Below are 19,776 nucleotides of genomic sequence, written 5' to 3'. Positions count from 1 at the left end.
TTCCTCTAATGACTCAGAAAGCATGAATTACACCTAGACTCTCCCCTTGGATGTCTGATGGTGTTTCCAGTGGGTGTTTCTTTGGTAGGCGTAACCTTCCCTTTGAAATACCTTTTGTATTAGCAGTTGGCCGTGCAGATTTCCATTTCCGTGTGAATTCAGTACATTTCAACAGAGATCCTGTCCTGTCTCCTCTCTTCTCTCTTTTCCTCCTTCTCAAGGTGCCTGAGGTCTCTTGGTTGTCGACCTCAGGCTGACTCTTAATTTGCTCCTAGGATTGCTCCTGGAATTCTGTTCTCAGAACATCTGCCCTGTCCTACCTGGGCTCATTTGGGCTGGACCAGCTCAGGAGTCTGCAGTGGAAGAAGTTCCGAGTCCACCTGAAGTACTTACACTTACACCCAGGCTGTGGGCCCCCGGCTTTTTGCCAGTTGACACTGAGGTGAATGGGATAGTGGTGAGCCACATAGCAGTCACTCCACTGGCTTCAGGGTGGAGGACTCCGACAGGCACCCCCAGACTCACGGTCTAATCCGTAAGTGGATGGCAGAGCCCAGGTGCTGCTGTGAGTGCCCTTCCACCCTGTGAGCCTTATGACCTCTCCTGCCTCAGTGGTGTGGGACACCCAGGGCCCCTGTGAATGGCTGTGCATCTGGTAAGGCTTTTTTTCAAGATCCTTATTGAGCTATCATTTACATACCATAAAATTTACTAATTTTCAGAGTACATTTCAATGATATTTAGAAAAATTTACTGAGTTTTGTGGCCATTGCTCTTAAAGTTTTGAATATTTTTATCATTCCAAAAAGATGCCCTGTGTCCAATTGCGGTCACTCAGTCTTCCCACTCCCAGCCCCAGGCAACTAGTAATCCACTTTCTGCCAGCACAGATTTGCCTTTTGTGGACATTTCATGTAAATGGAATCATTCAAGGTGTGGTTGTTTGCATCTGGCTTCTTTCACTTCCAGGGTTTTTGAGGGGTGTCTGTGTGGTAACCTGAGCCGGTAGTTAGCTCTTTTCTGTTGCTAAGTATCCCATGTAAGGCAAGACCGCATCTTACTTTTCTACGCACTAGTTGAAGGATTTGTGGATTGTTCTCATTTTAGGCTTTTATAAATAATGCTGCTATGAGGTTTTTTGTGTGAACATATGGTTTTGTTTTTCTTGGGTAGCTATGCAGAAGTGGAGTTGTTGGGTCATATGGTAAGTCTGTTTAGCTTTGTAAGAAACTGCCAAACTGTTTTCTAAGGTGGTTGTACCACCTTACGATCCCACCAAGTGAGATGTTATGAGTCACCTCCTCCTTTGGCCATTATGTGTCCAAGTATTAGGACAGGGAGAGATGGCAATAAGCACCGAAGGTGAGGGGACTGGTGAGGGAAGCCCCGAGAGAAGGGACGTGAGGCTGGTTCAGGTGTGTTCAGGTGCATCAAGGTGCTTTGCAGCTGGGTCTCCACTTGTATGGGAAACACAGGTGGGTGGAAGTTTGAGGAAAGACAGGAATCAGGGTTCTTTTGTGTCAGCTGTAGGGAACAGTCAGCAGTTTCAACAATTTTTGAGCCAAGAGAGTAGTAGGATTCTTTTTACTAAGTGTTAAGCAACTTTCTCTGCGTTTTGCCTTTTTAATTTTTATTCTTTGACTTTCCCCTCTCGTGACAGTCTCCCATTTATTTCCTTTCTCTTCCTTCTTGCCTGCTTGTAATTCACTCCTGTGCGTTATAATTCTACGCCACATCTCATTACAAAGGAAGGAAAGTGAATTTGCTGGGCCAGGAGGGGAGGGCCCCCTCTTTTGCAGCAGTACCATTAATGAGTTCCTCCTTTGGGCCAGGCCCTGGGCCAGGTATAAAAGCACGTAAGTGTTATTTAATCTGGTGAGGTGCATGTGATTGTTCCCCCTTTACACACAAAGAAACCAAGTCATGGGGAGGCAGAGTGATTTCTGCAAAGTCACACAGCTAACGGATGCCAGATCTGCTGGACACTGGGATCCGCATGCTTTCCACCACCTCTACGCATGGAAGCCAGTGGTAACTGCAGTGAAGCAGCATACTTTCTTTGTGAAGGCCTGTCACTATGGGATGCTCTGGTGTCCATTTACCTGGGCAACAAGGTGAGTTGACTGCTGTTACCAGGAATTTCAGATTGGATCCTGAGTCTTACCAGAGAGAGGAGTACAGCCCTGTTAGCTGCAGGTGTGGGGAACAGCACCATAGTTTTCACATGTTTGCAAAGGCAACATCATAATCTTCTAGACAGCTTTGGAAATATGTAATTTTTAATTCATTCCTAAATGTACTGTGGATATAACCTAATGCAGTACATGTTGATGGAGTTTCAACCAAGGAATGCATTAAATCCGGTGCCTGCTTCTGTGTCCAAGACTCAACCCTGTAGCTAGATGTCACTGACTCCCTAATTATCATTTTTAATGACTACATAACATCCTGTTTACTGGGTATATCATAATTTAATCATTCTTATTAGATATTGATAGTATGGCTTTTAATGTGTGTGTGTGTGTGTAGATGTATGTGAGTTTCTATGTGCGTGTAAACATCCAAGTTGCTTTCTGAAGTTGTCAGGCAGTTAGTCAGTATCCCAGGCATCTCCATCAGCCTTCTGTGGCATAATTTAAAGCAAAACAGCTTTCTATTGTCACTTTGGTTTTTTAATTCCTTTATATCTGCAGTTATGTTTTCTTTGCGCGCCAAGTCCTTAACCCTTCTTTATTCTCTATAGAAACAACTATTAGTGAGGTTAAACGTAGTGTATTCCCTCGAGTCTGAGACATATACTTGCTCCAATCTGAACAGTTCCGGAAGTGAGATGCTTCTTACATTTGACATCATACACGCCTTGCCGTCCCCTGCCCAGGGGCAGGTCATGATGTGGTTGTGACTGCCTGCCCTTTGTGACCCTGGGCAGTGCAGAAGGCATCTCACCACCCCCTTGTCGCCTTAGTTGAGGTATTTGCACTAGTAGTGTATACTGCCACTATACTTAGCAGCTTAAATTTGAATCCCTAATTAAAATGTCTCGGAAAAATTATACTTTGATGCAGCAGTGGAATTGTTATTATGATTGAGGAGGAGTGTAGAACCAGATTTGTGGTAAATGCGGCCAACATTGTGCACTGGCAGGAAACCATACTTCTTTTTTTCCATATAAAACCACGATCAGATGCTGTGTGGGCTCTAAGAAAGGAAGATGTCCACCCACAAGTGGACAGAGCTGTGCTTGTTGCGGCATTGAGATCCCTGCAGATGGGTCGCTGGTGATACAGCAGACAGTGCAGCCAATTTGAGATAAAATGTCAGCTGTCTTGAAATTGATGATAGAATTCCCAAAGCTAGAAGAGGTGAGTGTGACTCAGTCATGCCTCCTGAAAGACAGAAACCCAAGTATAGCTTGTAGCTCACTTTCAAAAGCAGTTCATTTCCAGCCACATGTAGTTTACTTAAGGGGATAAACAAGATGATGGATTTAACCAAGTAAGAAATGCAGTGAAACTCATATTTTTGGAGAGATCTCAAAATTCTACTCTCTGTTCTAACAATGCTCAAGAGTGTCAAGCTAGGGGACATTGGTTCAAAGAAAGCCACATGTTACTAACATGTTGCTTATAAACCATCTAGCCAAAAACTCTTCAGAAGAATCAGTAGTATGATGAAGGCTTACTCTCAAACTATGATTGGAATAATAAAGAAGAAAGTAATATGGAAATACAATTGTATGGATATGTATCCTGTTGTTGAGGAGCAAATTCTTAATATATGTTTAATATAATATTTCTTTTTTCTCTCACATAATTACTAAATTAGTGGTATCTTAGAAACCAGGATATACAGCATGTTACCCTATGGCTCTTTATGCTTTGCTTTTAGAAGTTCTCAGACTTAACAATCATCCATTGTAAACAATTAACAGTCTATTCATAGTCATTCAACTTACCTTCTTAACCTATTTTTCTAGGGGAAGAAAAAAGCAAGGCTAGTTTTACTAACCAGAGCAGATGTGAGAAGATTTTATAAAACAGAAATGGAATGCGAGTTATCTGGAAAGAGGGCAGCCTTTAGAAGATGCTTTTATCTTGGTAGGAACGAAATTACGTTTGTTGGACAAAATGACAGGCACTATAAATAAAACAACTGGGCTTCATTTAAGGAGAAGAAACCGGGTGCACATGTAAACTGGCCGAAGGGACCCCCTCGACGTTTCAGCCTGTTTCTAATCGGAGTCTGCGTGATTTAGGCTGGAATTGTAGACTTGAGTCTGTCATTTGGAACCAAATGTCCCTGTTGCTATTCATGGAAAAGGACGTTAGCAAAATGGAATAATTTGCTCCCCACATGTTTTAAACTGCTATCAGTGAGGAAGGGGCCTTTCAGTTCAACAGCGTTTCCATTTCTCTCCACTTCTGTCTCATCTCACAACACTGTTTAGTTCTGAAATTACATGAACAATAGGGAGTGATGGAACGATTAGGTGGAAGGAAGGTGAGCAGGAAATACTGCCAAATGCAGAGGTGCTTGTGGGCTAACACAGGGTAAATTGTCCTTGGTGGACTGACTGACTATATGATGATCTTCATGGGGGTCTGTTTTTTGAAAAATCATCTCTTGACAGCAGATTCTGATTTCATGCAGAGGGATGAGGAGGTCAGTAACCTTGCACATCCACCCATTTTGATTGGATTTCATGAGAAAAATACCTGGAGCTTGTTAGCACTTTCTGCATTGACTGCTGAATGTTACTGCGCCTTCCTGTTTTCCCAGCTTCAGTGTCCTGAACTCCTTTGTAAGCCTCCCCCCAGGGAGCAGGGACCCACTCTGAAGCACTTGTTTGCCCCACAGTGCAACGTATACAGCAGATTTTCAACATTTTTAAAAGTTCACTGGCTGAAAAGTTACTTTTATTTCATTCAGTACACCTAGAGAAATCACCGTACATGGGGTCCTGTAACTGCCACTTGGCCGGCTCTGATATCATAGCATCTGACAGTTTGTTGAACAATCTTTCTCAAGAAATTTACTGAAAAGGGTTGGGGGGACCTCAGGAGATTCACGCAGAAGCTTTTCCAGGCTCTCTGGAGTCTTAGGTTCTTGTAGAAACAGTTTAGTCATTTGTATTAGTGATAAATAGACACATCACTAGTGAGCCATTCAACCAAACGTTCACTGAGCCCTACTTTGCACTTGGAGAGCTGGGGAAACAGACCTTGGGTTCTGGTGTGGGATAGCAGACACAGAAGCAGATAGATGACAGCACCATGGGGAGGGGCCATAATGGAAATGTGGATGCACAGAAGCAGAAGGAGGAACCCTTTTTGCCTGAGAACATTCTGGAAGGCCTCACAAAGACATGACATTTGAGCTGAATCTTGGAAGAATTTAATCAGTGGGAGGGGAGTGGGATGGAGTTTTCAGGGGAGGTGGAAGCTTGTGGAGAGAACAGGAATCCTACGGGGAGGTGGCAGAGGGTCCCGGGGCCGCTGGGCCGTACAGAACCTGGAGGGTGGGAATGTTGATCTCCGCAGCAAGCACTAGGCAATCACTTTGTTTAAGAGTCTTTCTGATTCCCCTGAACACATAAGGCAGAACAGTACAGCCTGGAACATGGGAACAGAAGCTCACTCTTTCCCCCCAATCCCTTAGCCTCAGTCTCACCACAGATCCTTTTTTTTTTTTTAACCATGAACTCTTCAGGACAGAGTCAAGGCAGAATCTAAATTGGGAGTCCCCTTAACCTTGTGGGAGAATCCATCTGACAGCTGTTCCTCTAATGCTTTCTGTCCTGGGTCATTTGGCTCAGTGGTTGCTAACAAAGCCAAGGCCAGGGGTCCATTCTTGCCTGCTTGGGGCTGTTTAACTCTGCTCCCTGCCGTGGTTACAGGCTGAGATGCTAAGCCACTGTGCCCCCGAGAGCTGCCGGTCACCTGAAGTCCAGGGGAAGCAGACACATGTGCCTCGGCACCTCCCTCACCCACCTCACTGTGTTGGTGGAGGCACAGTTAGCTTCCCTCCATAACCATCACCTCAAGAAAAGCCTGAGAAGGAAAGAATTGAAGTCACACAACCAGGATGTGGCTGCTTATTTCCAGAGCCAGTTTTGCAAGGAATAAGTGGATTATCTGGACATAATCATAAACCCCTCAAAGATCTTGGTCAGTTGTCTGAAACTGGACCTCGACCCTTGGTGATGTGTGAAGTTTCCCCTCCCTGAGCAGGTGGAGACCCAAGGTACACCCTACCCATCCACCCCCATTCTAATTTGCTCTTTACATTACAAAAGCAAGAGAAGCTTATTAAGTATTCCAAGCAATTCCAAAAACTATAGAAGAAAAAGTGTCCTGGGTCATTTGGCCCCACCAGCCAGTATCCTCCCGACTTTTTATTTGCATCTACAAACATTGTACACCCACCGTTTGTTTTTACTAAAAAAAAAAAAAAAAAAAGTATTATGCTCCACGTGTTCTTCAGCAGCTTCATTTCTATCCCCAGTCAAAAGTATCTTGAGCATCAGATGTCTCCTTACAGCAATGAAAATTCGAGGGTAACTCCCAATTTTTGTTATTCTCATTGGTAAAGGTGAGTTGTGAGAAGGGTTGCCAGATTTAACAAATGAAAATACAAGCTACCAAGTTAAACTTGAATTTCAGGTAAACAGCATAGACTTTTCTAGTGTATGTCTGTCTGTCCCATGCCATCTTTGGATTGTACAGATACTGAAAAAGCATGTTTATCTAAACATCAGATTTAACTGGGCAGCCTGTGTTTTATTTGGCAACCCTCTGCTTGCTAGCTGCCTGATTTCTTCTTGCTCTACATAAGACTTTTCGTGCACAAAACTTCCAGACAAGAAGAAGGCCCTGCTTTCTGTCCTGGAAAGGGTGGTCCCCGGCCAGTGTTCGCACCCAGATGACTGCGGGGTGAAGGGCCAGCTCCGCCGGGCGCCTGGCCCTCAGTACCTGCCCCCACTGGAGAGAGCTGGCCTGTGCAGCTGCTCTGGACCGGGAGCCGAGGCCCTGGCTCTTTCACGCCAGCTACTGTGTGAAGTCACCAGGGGCAGTCACCTGAAGTTGTGTGGGTGATATTAGTTGAATTTCTTTTTTAAACGAATGCTGGTATTTGTAGGAATTTGCAATGCAAACAGCCAGCCTTTCAAGCGGTGCATATTGTAATTAGAGCAAGCTTTTAAGATTCTTTGAAGTACTAAATGTTGATGAAATTCAAATAGGGGTGCTGATCTGCACTATAAAGGGGCTCTTGGTGGTGTTTTTTTTTTAATCTTCTATTTTGTCGATGTAAATATATGCCGTAATTACTGGGAAGTAACTTGAAGAGTAGGGGCTGTTTATTCCTATTCTTATTTAAAACAGCTGTGGCCGGAGAGCCACAGCTGCTGTCCGGTTGTGCTGGGCAGAGGCACAACGGCTGAAGCGAACACACTCCAAGGCTCCCTTCCCTCTGGGCAGCTTTCTTGCTCTCTCCAGATGCAGGTCTCCTTGCTAGGGGGTTGTCCCCTAGTCCCAGTGGGGGTGGCTTCAGGAGTGGCAGCCAGGGAACAGACGCAGGCAGAAAAGTCAAGCGGGAGAGGTTGGGAGCTGCCAGCATCCTCCAGACCCCCAGCACGGGCTGCCTCACGGGACACTTCTGCCTGACGGCTCCCGGCCCAGGGCAGAGCGATTGTCCTTTGGCGCCTGCGGGAGCAGCTGCGAGGCCCGCGTGGTGCCCTGCCTGGCCGAGCCTCACCATGTGGCAGGCCTGGACAGCCGCCCACAACAGGGCCCAGCTCCCAGTGCCTCCTGCCAAGGAGCCAGATGCTGCCATTGGAAAAAATTGCTTCACAATTTGAAATCTTGGTCCTTTGATCATTGCTCAGAGAGGATGAAGAGGAGAGGTTCAAAGTGGTGGTTTGAAAATGCCAGCATCTCCTTGCATCCATCAGTGCCTATTATACTGTCTCTTGTCAGGGACAGTCCTCTTGATGTTTTCATTTCTGCAACCAAGTAATTCCTGCCCAGCCCTTCCTAGCCCTCTGGGTGGAAGGGAGAGGTGGGTGGGAAGGGAGTGTCTGCAGCAGGCTCCTTTCCTGACCCAGTGTCCTGGCCACCCCCTGCCTTTGGGGTGATCTGCTCCCTCTTTCTTGCAGCAGACCTTTTCCCTCTGAAGCCAGTGACAGAGTAGTTGTCTTCAGCCAGATGCTGCTTCTGCCTGAGCTGCACCTCTGTTCTGCACTTGGCAGCCCTAAGGCTCATGTCCCTTTCCTCCGGCCACTGGAGCCAGGTTTCCCGAGGCCCAACCTTTTGCAGAGTTGATCCCCTGGCCCTTCTCCCTCCCCTCAGGGGGCTCTGGGTTCTACATAACTGGGCCATGCCTCACTTTTCCTCACCCATAAAATGGGAGGAATCATTCTTTCAAGAAAATTGTTTCTAATTTTTTTTAAATTTGAGAAACATGAAATTAAACAGTGGAACACATCCATGAACAAGTGGGCTTACTGAATGAGCAGTAATAGAGGGGAAACCCAGCCGAAGTCTTGTCTGGTGACTCACATGTTTCAGCTGCAGGAGTAAAGTAAGAGGAGGATTATTTAGGGAAGAACTAGGGGAAGTCTGATGCTTCGCTTTTTTGTTTCCTTGCTGCCTGACACAGTCAGCCGTCTGCCTGGCATTGTAACCTGCTTCCACTTCCACCTTCCACTGTTTTCCAGGACTTGCCCACAAATAGAGGCCCAGGTCTTTCATTCATCCCCCACACATTTGTTAATGATTGCCTTTTTTGTTTCCAGATAGAATTTTATAACATTTCTAATCCTATCTTTGTGAGAAACTTGGTAATTTTGTACCTGTTTGAGCAGTTATGCCCCAAACCTAAGGCTTGTTATAAACTCACAGATCGGAAAAAGTACTGATTTTTCTGTTTGGAAAAAGCCATTGCGGCGTCTGTGCTGTGTACCTGATGAGTGTGGGCTGGGACGCGGGCTGGCTCTGGGGGCACAGCTTCTGTCTTGTTTGCTGATGATAAACCACCGTCTGCTTCGGGTCACACACATGTCTGTAGATGTGACTGGAGCTCAGTCTTCATCCCTCCTGGTCTGTGCTGAAGTCCCCGGGTTGATGGAGTGGTCGTCAGTGTTACTAATGGCCATTGTTCACGCGGCACGTTTCAGTGCACGGGTGAGTCTCATGTGCGCTCTCTCCTCATCACCACGGTGGCCTCTGGAAGTGGGTCCTTCTCTGAGGTTTAAGACGAGGAAAGTGAGACTGAAAGGAGTGACCACTGTTCACGCTGTCTGTCAGGTGTCTTAGATGCAGTGACAGCCAATGAAGAGTGAGAGTTCTCAAGTCTCTGGACTAGAAGGAAGGGAGGTCTGACGTCAGGATGGAGTTTAATCAAAGTAAACGTGGAACTTGGAATGTAGGTAGCAGAGAGGAGCTGGAGCTCTCTGTGGGTGAGAAGAGGGCATGGAAAGGTGAGATGAAGGGGGAAGTGAGGGGTAGCTTCAGGGTTGTCTCCCGGCAGAGTTCTCAGGTCTGTGTGACGCCCGGAGGCAGAACTCTAGGCGGAAGCCACCAGGAAGCTGATTGCAACTTAACTGCTGTGGTGGCAGAATCCTTATCATGGTGTTAGAGAAGGTGTTGTAGGATGTGGAGAGGGGGAGTGGAGGTTGGTTAAGTGAGTAGGCCCAGGGTAGTCACAGGGTTCCTTACAAGTGGCCAAGGGAGATGAAAGAAGACGTCCAGAGAGATGACAGCTGGCAGTGTGAGGACTCACCTGGTGTTGCTGGATTTGAAAATGGGGGAAGGGGCTAAGAGACAAGCAATGTGGAAGCAGGAAGAGACAAAGAATCAGATCCCTCCCCAGAGCCTCCAGAAAGGGATGCAGCTCTGATGATACCTTGATCTTAGCCCGGTGAGACCCGTGTCGGGTGTCTGGCCCACAGAAGTAAAAGGTCATAAATTGGTGTTGTTTTAAGCCACTACATTTGTGGTAGTTTGTCAAAGCAGCAATGGGACACTCATACAAAAGGAAAAAGAACTCTCTAACAATTAGGTCTGTCCTACATGTGTTAAGTATTTTATTAGTGATTTTCCTGTATCTGAAGGTATTTAGCCAGAAGGCAGTGCAGGTCAGGATGCTATAGAAAGGATTTATGCATTGGGTGATAGTGGAAAGAGCTGGTCTCTGAACCCAGTTCATACGTAGAGTTTCTCTTCTAGGGTAAAATGGGCAAAGATTCTTTCAAAGGGCCCGTGTGCCTGGACTTGCCCTCTCCAGCCACAACTGCAAGGCTTTTTCGCCCTCTCCAGCCACAACTGCAAGGCTTTTTCGTTTTTTGTTTTTCACTTTAGGACATGGCCCAGGACTAGCTAGGGAGGGGGAAATTTCCCCCTCTACCCTTGTGTTCTTTTTGGCTGGACTAATAATGAAATTGACACAAGACAGAATAACGGAAGAAAAAGAAACCAATTTTTAATTCATAGCAACGGAGGTCACATAGAAATGGGACCTAAAAAGTGGCCAGAGCAGGCAGCTTTTACGGCTTTTTAGACAAAGAAACAATAGATTTGTGATGAATTGACAAGACAAAGAAACTTGTGCTTTGGGTACTTAATTAGTGAAGAATCTACACAGAGTTTGGTTTTGGAGGTGTAAATTGTAAAAGTAAAAACGTTTGTTTAATAGGTTTCTTAGCTTCAAATTCCCTGTCTGGTGATAAGGGTGTCCTGCCTCCGGATGCAGAGCGTGTACCTGCCACATGAGGGGTTTATTCCCTACTTTCAGGGAGACAGAGGGGAGGGTCAGAGTGTCTCTCTTCCATTGGCTGTTTCTTAAAGAACTTTAATTCAAAATAGCCAATATCCCATTGAGGCACATTTTGGGACAGCCTACCCTGGACCCGAACAGCTGGCTTGTCCCCCAAAGGATAGGATATAGTTGGAATTTGGAATTTGTTGGGAAGATAAGTTCACTGGGTTTTAGTTGTTTCTTGGGTTTTTATGTTTATTTGCTTTTAGAAAATATCCTGTGATCAGAAAAGAGCTGATTAGAAAAAATAGTTTGTACGTCTGATACCAGCACATTTTTTTTTCTCATTTTCTTGCCTCGAGAACTATATGAAATAGGTTTGCCCTGAGTTTCCTGTGGGGAAAAATGTGTCAAGAGGATGGGTAATGAACTCAGCACGAACCCCAGACCCATTACAGAGTTTGCCTCCTCTGTTGTTGATTTAATGCTAGCGTTCTTTCTTTGATACTACCTTTGCTTCACGGGAATTAAGTGACCACATTTCTTTCTGGGATAATCATAGTATCATCAGCTGACAGATAATTATCTTTCACATCAATACCTCCTCCTAGAAAATTCCCAGAGAACAGCTGTGATACGGTTGGATGGCTGCGTAATTATTTTCCATGTTCAAAAGTAATTGCAAAGCAATTGTAATAACTGATTGCTTATTTACCATTAGTTGAGAAGCCTTTTAAAAATGTGACCTATTAAATATACTAATTAAATATAATGTTTTCTCAAATTTTTTTAAAAAGCAAAATAATTTAGAAACCATGTGTTTCTCTTATCTAAATGAAAGCTGAAAATGCACGTAGATCTAATGACCAGCAATTCTACTTTTAGGAACACCTAACAGGAGTGCATACGTGTGTTCATTAAAAGCATATCCAGGAACGTTCAGAGTAGCCACTCTTCATAACAGCGCTCTTCATAATTTGGAAACATTGTAAATGTCCATCAGTAGAAGGGGTAGATGGTGGTGTTTTTCATTCAGGGGAGTACCCTGCAGTAACAAGGATGAATGACCTGCACACCACAATGTGGATGACTCACACTACCTGCTGCACAAATGCAGCTAAACACAGAGGAATCAACAGTGTATGACTCTACTTCTGCAACACTCAAAAAACCAGACAAGACGAATGTAGTGTTGTAGGATCAAGGTTACTCGTGTGAGATGGGAGATGCGATTGTCCTGGAAGGGAGCATGCGTGAGAGGGCTTCTGTCTCTTCCTCTGGGTGCCGGTTACATGGGTGTGTTCACTTTATGAAAATTAATCAAACTGTAAACGTGTGATTTGTACACTCCTCTGAACATATGTTCTACTTTAGTTTTATGTAAAAAAGTTAGCTCTGACAGCTTTAAAACTCATACTTTGTTGTGATCGTTTCTGACAGCAGGTTGTCATGATGTGTATTCTTGAATACCTTCACTCTTGCTGCTTCCTGTCATTATACCTACAGGTCATCCATTCCCAATTAAAACTAATTAAATTATTTTGGAAATTCCAAGGGACAGTGGTGTACCAAAGGTGAGAGGGTGGGACAGGTCTGCCCCAGGTGCAGGCATTAAGGAGGTTCATTGTAGAGAAGCTTAGATGGAAAAGCCATCTAAAAATAGTTGTCATTTTTATTATCACCCTGTGCCCACAGTTCTAAACAATGCTATTGGTAAAACATTCCTCAAAAAGAAAAAAGTTCTTTATTGGCTTAAGACTTAAACAATTGGTGAAATTAGTGTTGGTTTTTTATTTCATATATACATATACATGTGTGTACTTCAAACTAGCACACTGACATTACTTATCCATTACTTACTCTTTAATAACACATGTTACTGAAGACTCAGCCTTGTGCTGATTTCTAGTGTAAGTTCTGACAGTTTCGAATCATTGGAGCTGCAGTCCCCACAGTGCTGCTGTCTCTAGGGTTAAACAGCAGATTTGGAAATTAGCGCAGTGATTATGAAGGAGGCAAAGCAGAACTACAGTTACTTCATTTCTGTCGTGCTCTCTTCAAAACTTTTGGAGGTTTTGTATTTAAAATTTAGAACAGTGAAACAGAGTGCTGATTATTACTGAAAGTAATTTTGTCAGATAAAGGGAAGGGGGCGGTCTTAAAAATGATCCATTCTAGATGTCAGTCTACTAGGTTCGTTGCTGCTACAGGACAGCCCTTTTCACCAGCATTACGTAAGCATGGAAACTCGTAGACACAGAGGCCTGAAAGCTGTGAAAATTCTCAGCAGTTTTGCTAACATCATATGGTGAATGCCATTGTAAACTTGGGTAACATTTAAAAATGGTATGTATAGATAGATTATTTTGTTTATTTATTTCTGTGCTTGCTTTAGATTTTAAGAGTCCTAGTTTGTTTACATTGCAAATCTTTTGCTTGTCAAAAAGAATGCTACTGAAGGGAATAAAATGAAAAATAGACTGTTAAAAAAAATGAAAGAAAACATTGTGCCTAGGGCGTTGAAGTGCAGTTCTTCAGAAACCTCCCTCCTGGTTAAATCACCGATGTAGGTTGACATTGATAGTGTTTAAAAAATAACCTAACTTCACGCACTCTCCCGTTGACTCCCCACCCTTTGCCCGTTTCCCCGTGCTCCTACCCACATTCCACGCCTGACACCACAGACAGCAGACTGCTCTGGATTGTTCATCAGTCCTTCACAATGGTTTGATTACATCAAACGAGTTTAAGTTGCAATATTAGTTAGCAATGTATTTATAGCCTGTTAATTCTCTTTTTCAAAGCTTGGGAATTTATTTAAATTTGAAGGAAAAGGAAAGTCAAAGTAATTTCTAGTGCAGCTTCTTGCTCCCCATAACTCATTGCATTGTTACTGGGAAGCATCCTAAATATTCATCAGCAGAGGACATGTTAAATTATGGTGCATCTGTGTAATGGAATAGTATGCAGCCACTAAAAATGTGGCTGTCATGTTTTTTAAAGGGCTATTCTTTTAAAAACTGGTATTCTTAATATCAAAACTATGTGAGTTCTAAGGAACAGTTATATATATGTACACACACACACACATATGTATATATATATATTTTTTTTAAAACCAAGTTTAGAATGCTACAGTTTATGCAGAAAAGAGGCACCATATGCTTGAATATCTCAGTTCTAAATATCACTAAAAGGACATACAGAAACATAACACTGGTCACCTGGGGAGGTTGGCAAGTTCAGGGTAGAAATAAAATGTACACTGTGCTTACAGTTTGATTTTTTTTCTTTACTTATCACATGCATGTTTTTACTTAAAAAAAAAAAAAGCTAAACCTTGTTGGCACAAACTACTTCATAACAGTAAGAGCATCAATCCCTCGGAGAACACCACTGGTCAGCCTACGCTTGCAAAACACCTGAGCTGCTTCTCAGAGCCGTGTGTTCTCAGTTGGTAGCGGAACCAGGCAGCGGCCATTCTCGAAGGCACACTCTTTGTTCACGACAGGTGGCAAGTGCCCTAGAAGCCTGGATGGTAACCCAGTGTCAGAGCTCCTGTATGCCTAGGAGACACGTTGGGACCTTTTTCCCCTGGAGGCTGTTGCCCACATAGACCCTCTTCATCCTTGGATAGCTCAGATCTCAGGGTGAGACCTTCATCGATTCCCACTAAGCTGCTCTTTCATGGAGCCAAATGCCAAACCTTTGAATGTGAGAAAACACACCTGGGTATTTTTTTTTAATTATTTGCAGTTTATGCCCCATATAATTCCAAAAAGCAAAATTTGAGGAAGTGTTACTAAGTTTATGGATAATATAAAACTGGACAAGTACAAGTAAAAACAGATTGGAATCCAGGAACAGGAGCTGGACACGGGTTGTTAGTGGCTATTAGAAGTACCTAGGATAAGTTAATTACTATAGTCAAATACTTAATTTTGCTTTGAATTTCTTGGCACATAAGAAAAGGGAATATAAAGTATATGGTCCTTTTTATTTGAAGCCAGAAAATCTGAAGTTTTGCCTAAGGAAATGGACATTTTCTTGATACTCAATTCAAGAAGGAAATTCAAGTGCAGATCCTTATTAAAATATGTATATATAGGATGACTCAGGTTTTCATGGTGGTTGGTGCCTGTCAAGGTATTAAAACGAGCGAGTCCCATGTGCCAAACCTCACCAAACATAATCTCATTGTGTGTTAGATCTACCTCTCTCTCTGCTGCCACCCTAGCAGTCCAGGTATCATCTCATAAGGGTTGCTTTCAGGCCTCCTGACTCACCTCTGCATTCCCCCACTCTCTTCTAGAGTCTCCAAGCTTTGGTTGGGGTGCCTTTGGAGATTGCAAATCTGATGCTAAACTGTCACTGTCCCTAGCCTATGTACTTAAAACTCCTGTGTCTCTTGGTATTAGGATGTAAGACTCAAACCCTACCACCTCCCCAGCCACCCTTTCTCCCTTGGTCTCTCTGTCCCTGACTTTTTTAGTCCTTGTTTCTGGCCGTGTGCACTCTGGACATACCCTCTCTTCCAGCACACTCCACCTGTCTGAGCCAGTTTTTAGTACCTTTGACATGGTAGTAATTTTCTATCTAAATTAGGGCTGTTTTCTGTACATATTTCCCATATTGAGTTGCAGTCCTGTATAGTCTCTAGTATGAGCCTCGCTTAGTAGGTAATCATAAAAATATGGTAAGTGAGCGGGAATTTGTATTACTTACTTAGCATCTTTATAAGCCAGTCTTTAGTAGGAACCATTTCCCCTCTGGATGATGTAATTTGTAATGAAGTTTCTGTTTTTGCATATATAACAAATGGCCAGTCTGCCACAGATTCTCCTGTTCTTTTAAATATATCTATAGATTAGTGAATGTGAATTCAGTTCATATACTGCTTTCTGCACATATTCCAAAGACCTCATGAATCTTTTATTACAAGGCTATACAGTATTGTTCTATACTGGATGGAAGAAAGTAAAATGAAATAGATACATGTAGCATGTCATTATTTCAAGGGAAGGCTGCCCAAATTAGCACTCTGTTAAAAAAAAAATAACCAAAAGAAAAAAAAAAAAGAACATAAATACAAAACAGAAACAAACTCATAGACATAGAATATAAACTTCTGGTTGCCAAGGGGGGAGGGGGGTGGGAAAGGATAGACTGGGAGTTCAAAATTTGTAGATAGTAACTGGCATATGCAGAATAGATAAACAAAATTATACTGTATAGCACAGGGAAATATATACAAGATCTCGTGGTAGCTCACAGAGAAAAAAAATGTGGCAATGAGTATATGTATGTTCATGTATAACTGAAAAATTGTCCTCTACACTGGAATTTGACACAACATTGTAAAATTACTATAACTCAATAAAAAATGTTAAAAAAATTTTTTTAAATAACTGATGGTCCATAGAACTTGTTTCTAGCCAAGTGTCCTCTTGGAGCCACCCCTGCCCTCCAGCCCAAAGGATGGAGGTCTTATGCTGATGGTTACTGCTTGTTGCCATGACCCCTGTGATGAGAGAGTAACACCCACCTCCATTTCATTTCCAACAGGCCGATTTAAACTGCAATATTCAAGATGATGCCGGGGCTTTTTATGGTGTAACCAGTCAGTATGAGAGTTCGGAAAATATGACAGTCACCTGTTCCACCAAAGTTTGCTCCTTTGGGAAGCAAGTAGTAGAAAAAGTAGAGGTAAGTTGGCCTCTGTATACAGGAACCTTCATTCAGGGCAACCTGTCGCCTTTCTTTAAGCCTAAACGCGGGCAGAGAGTTTTACTTTTTTGAGGTCTTCTCCTCCCCCTGCCACCCTTTCTCCCATTTCCCCTACCCCCATTATTTCTAAAAAGGCAAAATATTTGAAAGCAACTGAAAGAAGGCCAGGAGAAATCCCAGGCCAGCCCTCCCTGACTGTGAAATCAGCCCAGCCCCACCAGCGTGTCAGTCCTGCAGGAGGCCTCGTGGGGGCCCCATGTGGGGGCTCTCAGAGGTGGCCCCTGCCTCCCATCAAATGATGCCTTTCCCACCCCAGATCCAAAGGCACCTCCCAACACCTTGATAACAAGCAAGGTGGCCTCCACTCATAGGCACTTGCCTTCCAGAACCTGGACTCCTTTCGTTTGGTATTGTTGCTTTTGCCATTTCTACTCCCTTCATCTTAACTGTTTTAAATATGTTTCTGTACATACTGGGACCAAGCACCTGGTTATGGTTTTTATAGTTCATGCCTCCCTCCCTTTCAGAATGTGGGTGTTCGTTTTACCAGGGTGGGCTGCTTTGTGTGAACAAGGCTTGCAGGTGATATTTCATTGAGTCATATTTTCCAGTGTCTCCTACCATCCAGCATATCCACGTTCAGTGAGCAGTTTTTGTTCACAGATGTCCAGCACCTCTTAGGGCTGAGAGACCAACCTGACCGTGACAAAATCTTTGAGGGAAAGGATGCACTGGGTCGGGAGAGGGAGCGAGGGGATGTTATTTTTTAAGACTTTGGGCTGAATGAGGAGGGTTTGGGATGCCGCAGGCCCTCATAGCTTCCTGAGCACAGGGTGGGCATCCTGAGAACAGTGCTAAGAGGACGTAAATGAGTTGACTAGATGGTCAGGGTGAGCTTACGGGTTATGAGCTTTACTAAAATGCTGGCAGTGGGAATCCAGGATGAGATTTTGAATGGAACTTTGAAACTGACTGGCTGTTCAAAGAGGAGGAAGAGTCAAAGGCCACACGTTTTATGCTCCGAAGGACAGTGCAGCCTCTAGCAGAGAGACGTAAATAAGAGGTTCAGCTGGAAGTAGTAAGGGTCTTGTAGATGCGAGACTAGAACTTGAGAGACAGGTGAAGGCTGAAAAGAGCAGTGGGGAGTCCTCAGCGCTAAGGATAATGAAGCTGTGGGAGGGAGAGCTAGCTGCAGAGAGGGTATGGGAAGAGCACAGGAATGAAGTGTAAGTCTGGGGAGCAGCCATCAGCCCTGGGGTAAGTGGGAGGGAAACAGACAGAAGCAGAGGACAAACATGGATGGGGAGGGGGTAACCAGCTCCACGCAGTGTCTAAGAGGCCCGAGGAGAGGGTGGGTGAGAAGGCAGCTGTGTAATGAGACAGGGCTGGGAAACCTGGAGCCAGATGACCTCCATCCCTGCTGAGAAGGAGGAAGCAAAGGAACCTGTCGGTGGCTGGGGACACAGAAGGTTGGTGCTAGACATAGGTACCAAATGGCCAAGTTGTCCGGGTGTACCTGTAGATGGACTTCCTGCCCGGACAGGCACCGGTGAGAAAAGATGGACCGGACGAGTAACTCAGTTTCCCAGGTTTCAAGTTACTCTTCCGCGTGTCCTCAGATAACACACCCAAAGCTCTGTATAAGTTCAGGGAATGGGGAAAGGTTGCCTTTGACTGATGGAATCCCAGGAATTTTCCTGCAGAAGGTGCTGTGACTGGCAGGTGGAGTTTATCATTAAGCCTTTAATCCACTTGGAGTGTATTTCCATATTTGGTATGAAATGGGAGTCTGCTTATAGTTTCTTCCAAATAGATGGGCATTTATGTCAAAGCCATTTATTAAATGATTCATCTTTTTCCAACTGAATGGATCTGGCCCCTTTAAGTTACTGCAGACCCTGGGAACTGTTCCTGGAGTCAGTTCTGTTCCACCCTCTCTTTACCTCTACCTGCCCCAAGATCGTGTTAATGTGGTTACAGCAGCTTTGTAGCATGCTCTGGCATCTGCTGGGGCAAGTCGGTTCACTTCTCTTCTTTTGCATGTGTTTTCTGGGTGAGACACCAGCACTTACTCTTCCAAATTATGAGATCATTTTTGAAATGTAAAGAAAAACAAAAATCTTGTTTGAGCAATCTAATTGTAATTGTATTAGATTTAGATATTTTGGGATACATTGATACATCATTGATCCTAAATCTTTCCAATCAAGAATCTATTTCCATTTCCATCTCATTTTATCTATTTTAATAACATTTTACAGTTTTCATACAGGTTTATCCCTTTCTTGTTAAATATATCCCTAAATATTGTATAATTTGTTAATACAGTTTCCAGTTTCTAGATTTTAATTACTACAGTAGAGGAAAGCTCCTGGTTTTTGCATATGTATGTTCCTTCTGGCCATCTTTCCCTATTCTCTTACTGATCTCTAGTGGTTTTTTTCCCCCTAGATTCTTGGGTTTCCTCTGTATATAATCTTAGCAGCAGCAAAAAGGAAAGACTTTATCTCTTCTTTTCCAATGTTTATGCCACTTTCATTATTATTTTTCTCACCTTCTTTTCATTCGCTAAAACTTCCAACACAGTTGTAAAAAGAAATAAAAGAAATAGTGATGGTGAGTATCCTTGTATAGTTACTGATGATGGTAGAAAGATTTTAGGTGTTTTGACATTTGGGATTAAATTTATTATTGATTTTTATAAATGGTCTTTGTTTTATATTTAAGTGCTTTCTTTCTATTCCTATTTTACTTAAAGTTTTTATTAGTATTAGCTGCAATATTTTGTCAAAATCCTTTTTAGCAACTCTTACTATGTGATTTTTCTCCAGTTTGTTGACATCATGAGTTAACACTTGTCCTGTGTGTGAACCCCCACAGCACTCATGAAGAAAGTCCTGTTCAGGGTACTTTGATGCTTTGTTTGCTATTCTACATAAAATATTTGCATCTTATAAGTGATATTAGTTTATACTCGTATAATCTTTTTTTAATCAAATTTCAGTATTGAGTGTAGAATAGTTAGAATACCAACTTTTTCTGTGGTATAGCATAGTTTGAGTAACATTGAAAATAACTGCTCTTTAAAGGTTACATGAAGTTTAACTGTGAAACCGTTTGGTTCTTGGACCTTTGTCAGTGGCAGATTTCTAAACAATTTTTAGTCATTTCCACAGCAATTGACCTATTGGAATTTTCTACTTGTTTTCAATTCAGAATTAGCAATTTGTGTCTTGCTGGGAAGTCATGCGATACTATGGGTTTTTCTTTGTGTTTATTGGTTGATTAGTTGGT

General features: G+C 43.3%; 1 protein-coding gene across 6 annotated transcripts in view; it reads left to right on the top strand.

Moving 5' to 3' along the window:
* The window catches only part of TEAD1 (TEA domain transcription factor 1), a 244,209-nt gene that overhangs the window by 210,300 nt on the left and 14,133 nt on the right, over positions 1–19,776 (top strand). For all 6 annotated transcript variants that reach the window (XM_031460006.2, XM_064492570.1, XM_064492569.1 and 3 more), the window contains one exon: positions 16,321–16,461. In XM_031460006.2, coding sequence (XP_031315866.1) covers positions 16,321–16,461 — 141 coding nt within the window. The remainder of the gene's footprint in view (positions 1–16,320; positions 16,462–19,776) is intronic.

The sequence above is a fragment of the Camelus dromedarius genome, chromosome 12 (assembly GCF_036321535.1).
Source record: "Camelus dromedarius isolate mCamDro1 chromosome 12, mCamDro1.pat, whole genome shotgun sequence".
NCBI classification, from domain to species: domain Eukaryota; kingdom Metazoa; phylum Chordata; class Mammalia; order Artiodactyla; family Camelidae; genus Camelus; species Camelus dromedarius.
This window is presented reverse-complemented; position numbering and strand designations above follow the sequence as displayed.